The 8,665-nt window shown below is 38.0% G+C and overlaps 1 protein-coding gene across 3 annotated transcripts in view; it reads right to left on the bottom strand.

Annotated features, from left to right (window-relative positions):
* Positions 1-3,946: 3,946 nt before the first annotated feature.
* The window catches only part of NETO2 (neuropilin and tolloid like 2), a 65,478-nt gene continuing 60,759 nt past the window's right edge, over positions 3,947-8,665 (bottom strand). For 2 of the 3 annotated variants that reach the window (XM_044256213.1, XM_044256214.1), the window contains exon 9: positions 3,947-8,535. In XM_044256213.1, coding sequence (XP_044112148.1) covers positions 7,955-8,535 — 581 coding nt within the window. In that variant the 3' untranslated portion in view covers positions 3,947-7,954. The remainder of the gene's footprint in view (positions 8,536-8,665) is intronic. The other variant, XR_006385476.1, reaches the window with a different exon arrangement.

Below are 8,665 nucleotides of genomic sequence, written 5' to 3'. Positions count from 1 at the left end.
TACTACCCATACTGTTCAGGGAAGTTCCTTCCTTTTCGCTGACAGACTTGGGAGTTTCTTTTCTTTCTTTTTTTTTTTTTTAAGATTTTATTTATATATTTGACAGACAGAGATCACAAGTAGGCAGAGAAGCAGGCAGAGAGAGAGGAGGAAGCAGGCTCCCCACTGAGCAGAGAGCCCAATGCAGGGCTCAATCCCAGAACCCCGGGATCATGACCTGAGCCGAAGGCAGAGGCTTTAACCCACTGAGTCACCCAGGTGCCCCTTGGGAGTTTCTTTAAAGAACTGGTTTGGTGTTTCAGTATTTCCTTAAAAAATCTGTGAGTATTTGTGGGCAACAAAACAAGAGCCATGAGGCCCCTAGTAGAAAAGCAGGCAACTTCTAATCCCACAGAAAATGAAAAGCTTCAAGCAGCATAGTATAGTCTCTGACTACAATCTAGCATGAAGAATGGCAGGACGGGGAATACCAAGATTCATTTGATCCCTCTTTTGCAGAGATCAGAGTACAAGGAATAGGTACATCCTATTTCTAGAGGCTAAGGTTTCATGGATTCATATTAGAAAAAGATTTAGGACACAATTATACCCACAGGGCACAACAATGTCAGTAATAGCTGGCTTCAAATTCAAAGGAAAAATTTACACACAGATACAATTAAAGATACAATTTTATCTTTATAGCAGGTAGCTGTGGCTGTCAGCCAGCTATTGAAAACAATTTCAGAAAGAAAAACTCTCCAGGGTTGGTCTTTCAATCACTTTGGCCAAAATAAAGCAAAGAAAGTCAAAGCAAAGCAAAACAAAGCAAAAAAAAAAAAAAAATCAAAATCATTTTTCCGAGAAATCTCTTTTCTATCACATCAGGAAGATCTCTGTATGGAAATGTTTTGGCCACATTTCTCATTTGGGGGGTAGGGAGGATCTGGACATGAAAGGCTAGTGACAGTCCGCTCCACATTTTTTTTTTTTTTTTGCAGGGGATTTTCCATTGCCTTCTAAATTAGTTCTCCTAAGAATCACCTTTTTGGGGCACCTGGATGGCTCAGTGGGTTAAAGCTTCTGCCTTTGGCTCAGGTCATGATCCCAGGGTCCTGGGATTGAGCCCCATGGGCTCTCTGCATAGCGGGGAGCCTGCTTCTTCCTCTCTCTACCTGCCTCTCTGCATACTTGTGATCTGTCAAATAAATAAATAAAATCTTTTTAAAAAATCACCTTTTCATGTAATGATAGAGCTATAACCAGCCCTGTAGTCTATAAACTGTTAATGTGATTGGGAATGAGCAGGATGTTGACTGAATTATAGGAATACCATATAGAATCTGAATAGAATTTTATCCTTTATTTTTAGATAATTTCATTTTACTCAAAGGAGACTTGGTGAGTCACTTAAAAGGGGGACTATTCAAGAGTTAGAATTTAATATAATTTACAATTCAAATGTAGAATGAAATTCCAGTATTTTGCCATATTTTGGAGAGAACAGATCTAGGTAAGAGTTTTTATCTGTGGCTAGGGAGGCAAGGTAGCTGACAGGTTCATGCTGGAGGAAGACCAACTCGCCTTATTCCATGTTGCCAGATTCAGGATGATATGCCCATTGCTTTGAGAACTTTTTTTTTTTTTTTCCTCAACTTAAAACATCATGTTAAATTTCATCAACTACTTTTCCCCCGGGGTCGAGTTGGGATAGCCATTGTCCTTTTCTAGCTTTGTATTAGTTATCGATGGCTGTGTAACAAATTTCTCAAGGTTCAGCAGCTTGAAATAGTACATATCTTGGACTTCTGATCAGTGATCTCTCATGGTATTCAAGGTCTTTTACAAGATACAATCAAGGTGTTGTCTGTGGTCACCTCAAGGCTCCCGTGTGCAGAGGATTTTCTTCCAGGCATGTTGCTGGCAAGATTCGTTTCTTTGAAGGTGGGTGGATTGAGGGCCTCTGTGCCATGTTAACTGTTGGCTTGAAATCCCCATCTCTTGTCCCATGGGCCTCTCCATTGAGCAGCTCAGCACATGGCAATTGGCTTCCACCTGAGTAGGAAATCACGAAACTACTAGTGGGTGAGCAAGACAGAAGCCAGCCTGTCACCTGGTCTCAGAAGTGACATGGCACTTTCGGCACATTCATTGGAAGCAGTTCCCAGATCCAGCTCACACTCAAGGTCAGGGAATGATACAATCTTGTGAACTCTAGGAGGCAGGGATCATGGGAGTCATCCTAGAAACCTTCCACAAGCTTTACTCATTTTTTTATATTAAAAATACATGACAGAGGAAGTAAGACTGCCTTTAGACTAGGAATGTAAAAACCAGAGGATGCTGCGGCAAGTTCACTATTGTTAGCTGTGAACATTTTCAGAGCTTAACTGTCTTCTAAGAGTCTGGAAAGAACTTCCCTACAATTCATGTGACTATTTTTTGGTTCAAAACTTGTGAATACTTCTCTGAAACACTGCTTAATACAATAGGACAAAGTCATCAGTTGAAGAATAGAATATTTGAAAAGCATGGTTCAATACCTAGATTTCTGATGAAAATTCCTTCTAGCAATCAGCAGTTACTCATAATGTTTCAATAAAGTATGTACCGGCTCAGTGGCCTGCTGGCACCAGATGTTACAGAGTGTGACAAAGCTGGGCAGGTGAAAGCACTTTCAGATAAAAGCTGTTTCTTGATCCTAAATAACATAGAAAGTAAAATTGCTCTGTAGCTATTTGCAGAGACAGGCCAGTGGTAACTACTTTTTTCTTTCGTCTTTCTTTGCTCCTTGATCTGTGTCTGTATGATTGCAAAGCTCGGGGTTTTTGCCTTTCTTTGCTTTCTCCTCAGTATACACCTTTTGTGAAATCTACTCATCCATCTTTTCGAAGCTGTGGCCATGATTGATGCACTCTGCACCTCAACAGGACACTGTGTTCTAACAACCAGCTCAGAAAGTCCTCACTGCCACGTTGGTGACTGGGTGTAACACACTGCGTTGGTAGGCAACCTAACACTAAATTCACCTTAAAATTTTTTTTTTTTACCTTCACTGGAAGATTAATTTGAAGACTTAAATTGTCTAAGAGCCTGAGGATGCTTTTACTTTTTATTGTAACTAAGATTATTTTACTTTGGAAGCTGTTGGGTAGGAAATGCCAACTTCTCCCTACAAGGAAATAAGGATTCTTTGCCAATTCTAGAGACTCTGGAAAATGAGACAAGCAAGGAAATAAAAAAATAAGGTCTATTTCCAGTTCAAGGGTCATATTCTTTACTGTGAAGCATCCAATCCAGGATTACACATAGAAGAATTCTTACATGGTCTGGATATTCATCTCTATAAATTCACTGCTCTATTTATTTATTATTTATTTATTAATGAGAGACAGAGTGAGAGAGAGGCAGATGCAGAAGCAGGCTCCCTGCTGAGCAGGGAGCTCAATTCGGGACTCGATCCCAGGACCCTGGGATCATGACCCTAGCCAAAGGCAGATGCTTAACATCCAGGCACCCCAAATTCACTGCTTTAAAAAAACATATACTCAAGGGACACCTGGGTGCTCAGTCAGTTAAGCGTCCAACTCCAGACTTCGGCTCAGGGTTGTGAGATCAAGCCCTGTGTCGGGCCCCACACTCAACACAGAGTTTGCTTGAGATTCTCCCTGTCCCTTTCACTCAGCCCCTCCTCTCTCTCTCTGAAATAAACAGAATCTCAAAAAGAATTTACTCAAGACAGTATATACTAAACATGCACCCCAGCCATTAGCTTCTTGGGTTTTTGTAGTCATTAAACAAATCACAGAAGTATATGAAAAGTGACTAAAAAAAGCAAATTCAGAATTTTTAATTTGTTGAGGTATATAAAACATGGGAAATTGATTTTGAAGGGACCTAAAAAGGATATCTGAGGTCAACTTGTCACCGTGGCTCAGAACTCAAATCATTCGCCAAACTCAAGAGATACAGCACACAAATCTTTAATTTCTAGAGTATACATTGTTTCCTTTAGATTTAATAAAGATGACAAAAGCAAAACACTGAAGCTTTTTTAAAAATCTAGTGCCAAACCTATAAATTGTTAACATTGTTTATTAAGAATTCACAGTAACTGTCTTGCAGTTTGCAGATGCCAAGAAGTCATGGCAACAAAATTATAGAATAGTGTTACATAGATTTAAAATAAAAAAAGTAAAATGCTTTGAAAAAAATTATTATAGAATAAATTACATTTTAAATCAGAATGACCGACAAGCTTACATGGGACATCTGGGCTGCTGTTTAGAGCTGCTTGACCTTTAAAACTTCCAGCCAGCTAAAGCAGGGGAAAAACAGCAAAGGCAAGGCAAGAGCATAGGACTGGTTCTGGGATGTGGGTACTCACTCCTCTTCTCTGGGCCTCAGAATGCTCCTTCGGGAAGTTGGAACAGATCATCTTTCTTAGATCTTAAAAGCCCCCACACTCAAGGTCCCTTTCTAATCATGAACAGCACAGCAGACACCATTTTGTATGAGGGCATAATCCCCTTTGAGAATCACTCCTGGAATCACAACTAGGCTTTTCTCCTGTCCTGTTTCATCACTCCACACACTCCTGAAACCTAATTTATCCTGTTCATCAGACAACAGCAGAACTATAAAAATGTTCAGAAGCAGACATTTAGGCGGTTCTTTTAATGCCTAATAATTACATGAAACATGACAAAGACAGACACAAAAGCTGTTAACAAGTCAAAGTGAAAGGAACCTTTTTAATCTCTTTTGCGTTGTGAAAGGTGGAAAATCTTTTGCTTTTTGTTAAACCTTTACGTTGAAGACTTCCCTCCACAAAAGGTGCGTTTGTACATACTTTAGATGTTGGGTTCATAGTTTCCTGCAATTTGTGGGCACTTGAGTGTTGAGATCTTGTGCTAAACTCAGGATCGTAGGTGAAGGAAACCCAGCATTGGAGATGTTCTTAGGACCACTCCTGAACTGAAGATATTCTCCCCTCCAGATTTCCATTTTTTCCACTGTAGGGTTAACAACTGGCTTCTATATTTTCTGTGAAGGGTGTAATAACTTCCACAAGATGGCTAAAGTTCATCTTCCATTACTAAAATTTATGGCTTTTACTTTAATAAACAATTTGTAAAGTTTTCTTACCGACCTCAAAGATGAAAGATTATATAATACAGTGATGAGCATTGTGCTGGTAATAATGCCTAAGAAAAGTTTCATTCTCTTCTCTTCCTGTAGTGTACCGCCAAGTAAATGTTCGGCTAAAAAATGTTTAAACAAGGCCTCATACCCATCTATACTTCGATGAAGGCCTACAATATGTGGCAGTTTAAGGCTGGCTCAGCGGATACTGATCATCTGCCTCTTCAGTTCTAACCCCCGTGAGACACAATGATCCAAACCCGATGATCCTAGACTGTATTAAAATGTGCCTTCACTAGATAAAGATTTACCGTTCTGACTTCTCTCTGCATTTTGCATCTTTTTTTAAATTCTGAGGAAATGTTGTTCTATATAAAGATCCTCTTTCTTTAGTTGAAGAGAAAGCTAGTCTCTGCAGATAAGTTTGGGTCCTCTACTGTGAAAAACAAAAACTATTTCATTTCTTTTAGCAGCCAGAAACTTTAGAACCAAAATTGTTGTCCAAGCTTTACTTGCTAAGTGGAGTTGCCTGAAGCTACGTAGTTCTACGCTGTTTTAATGTTCAATGTCTTCTTTAAAGGCTCTATTTTGTAGGCCTCTTCATGCCCTTTTAAAAGAAAATAGGATACACATTTCAAAAAATATAGTTACAAGTGACTATAGTTAATGTAGTTAAGCATACTGTATTAGTTTCTATTACAATGTATGTGTTAAAGATGGACTTAACAGCTGTTTTTGTAATGGATATGATTTTACATAGAAAATACGCTAGTTTTCCTTCAGGAGCATGAAGAATGAGATCACAGTTATATTAAATATTTACTATGCTGTTCAAATGTTGGCTGGCTACTAACTACTAGAATGCCTATTCAACATAGCTACTGAAAGAATTTCTATCTTATCTGGCTCTGGCTCATTAGATCAACGAATACTACATTCATTTAGTCTTTCTACCTTCCAAAATTGTATTTTTAAAACAGGAAATTATGCTGACTTTAAAAAATGTTAAATCATGAATATATAGTATTTATAGGTTTTCTTATCTCCTGGATATTATGTACTTTAAAAAACGAAAAATGTGAAATAAGAAACATCTTGAAGGGGTATTTTATATGTATCATATGTAAAGGTCCCATTTTCACTAATCTGAGAAAACCCATAGGTGTGGTATCTTAAATCAATGAAATTCAGTGAAACCTCAATCTCTCATTTCATTGAGAATTTACTACAAAAAATATCAAAATGAAAACTGACCTCTTTAAAATGGCATGTCTGTTTAGTTATAATTTGATAAACAGATTTCTTTCCATATTTATCTTAAGATTCAAAATCTCAGTGCAATAACATGATTGAAGAATCATGTAACAATGTATATTTTAATATAAGATTTGTGTAGTGACTTAGAATAAATAACACACAGTGAAAAATTTATCAGAAACTAAATGGAATAACAAAAGGAAACAAAAGCTTATGTACACATTACCAAGGTCTTTACAGTAAGTTAATACGTGTAGTTCTGTCACAGCATATTTGTATACAAAGCCACTAATGTGAACACTGGAAGAAATCTCTCGTGTAGGTCTTTAATCTTGATTTAATAAAGTTTGTACAGTATCAAATAATATCAAAAGTCTAAAAAAACACAATGAGTTTTTATATCATGTTTATAAATTATTGTTTATATACCATAAAAAAACATAAGGTCAAAAGTGCAGTTTAAAAAAAAGTGGAAGTTGTTATTCTTGGTAAGAACTAGAAAAATGTATTGTCCCAAGTAAGAAGCAATCTGAGGGCTCTTAGAGTTTCTCAGGAATTTTCCTTTAACTATCATACAACCTTGGCTACTATATGCCATAACATATACCAGTACAAAGGGAGCAAAATCATCTTCTTATAAAAATATCAGGAAACACAAATCTGGTGATGAGAAATGCTGCGAAGAAACATAATTACAGGCCTCCCCCAAAATGAAAGAAACGACATTGCGCACAGGAATGAATAGGCCACCACTGCATGTGACCAAATTTGGGAAAATTCAAAGAATTTCTAGAAGTTTTAATCTTTTTCAAGTTTTTAGTCATGACGGGCAAGGGTGCATATATCCCAGGATTATGAAATCTTCTACTGTAAGACAAAATATGACTTAAAGGTGATAAATCTTATCATCTACTATCCACAAAAGATAAGGACTAAGGATCCAGTAATTAAAAGGCAGCAGTATAGAAATTAGTCAAGAAGAAACAGATGGGTGCGACAGAACTCCGGGTCTTCATTGGCACTTAGCACAGTAACAAGTTATATTTTGACAAATTCTAGAACAAATGCCTGTATTGAAATATGTGTGGTACAGTAACCATTTATATTTAAGAAACCAAAATGGTAAAATCATGGACTTAAAAAACAAATTAAATGTAAAGAAAAGAAAAACAAAAGGAATGTAGAGATGAATCTTATCTTTAAACTTATTGTGGGATCAAAATGTTGACAAGCTGTATCAACCAGAGCAGTTTCTTGGTGCTGAGCCTAACAGGCAGCCTGAGACAGGCTCAGCACCACCATTCCCCTCTTCAGATACTGTTTTGCTCGTACCTTGTGTGTGTGACACCAAGCAATAGTGACTGTTACTTTGTTCATGGACTGGAGCAGGTCCCTTGATTGGTTTAACACATAGGCTGCCTGAGACAATAAAAGCTTCACCATTACAGTAGGTTAGTGGGAATGAAGGTCTTCCTAGTTCTGACAGGAGAAAAGGGTTGGCGGCTGAGGAGTACGGGTGCTCAGCAGACTGCATACGTACACACTTAATAACTAACGTCCCCTTAGTAGAAGATTAAAAATCAATGGATATGGATGCTTGTGCAGAGTCTTCTCGCCCCCTGACATAAATCTCACAAGGAATCTCCTCCATTACTCTGTCTTCTAGGGCCTGTTCCGGGCACTCATGTGCCTGTTTGAAAGTGTAGCTACTCTTTTTGAAGGTGCTGTTAAATGTTTTCATTGGCTGTGGTTGTGCAAAATCATTTCGGAAAGGCAGTTCCATGGAACTCAGGTTGGTCCTGCTCTGTTTGACACTGGATGCCTGTGACCCACAGTGATGGTCATGAATGCAGCGGGAGGCGGTGGAGGAGCGCCGCATCTTCTGGTAGTTGTCCAGTTCTTCTGACAGGTCGGCCAAGTCTGCAGAAATCTCTTTGTCCCTTAGGGAGAACAGTTCATAATGAGGAGGATCAAACACTTCCTGAAATCCAGTTTTATTAAATGCAGTTTTGCAAGCCATGACCTTTTTTCGAGGCTGTTTCACTTGTACTAAAATAGAAATAATGAGAAGGACCAAGACAATCCCTGATGTGATGCCAATAATTGTTCCATGGGTTTTAGTGACTTGTTCAAACAGTCCTGCTTTTTTCTTTTCTGTAGAAAGAGAAACAATAAGCCTTTCAAAATTCATTGAGTTCTGTCACAAGTTGGTAAAATATTTTTAGGTAAAGCAGAACACGTGGGTCAAATATACTACAGATGATGCCATTTAAAATTAGGTTTT

Source organism: Neovison vison, chromosome 7 (genome assembly GCF_020171115.1).
Source record: "Neovison vison isolate M4711 chromosome 7, ASM_NN_V1, whole genome shotgun sequence".
Lineage (NCBI taxonomy): Eukaryota > Metazoa > Chordata > Mammalia > Carnivora > Mustelidae > Neogale > Neogale vison.
Note: the sequence above shows the minus strand (reverse complement) of the source record. Positions and strands in the feature narration are given on the sequence as shown.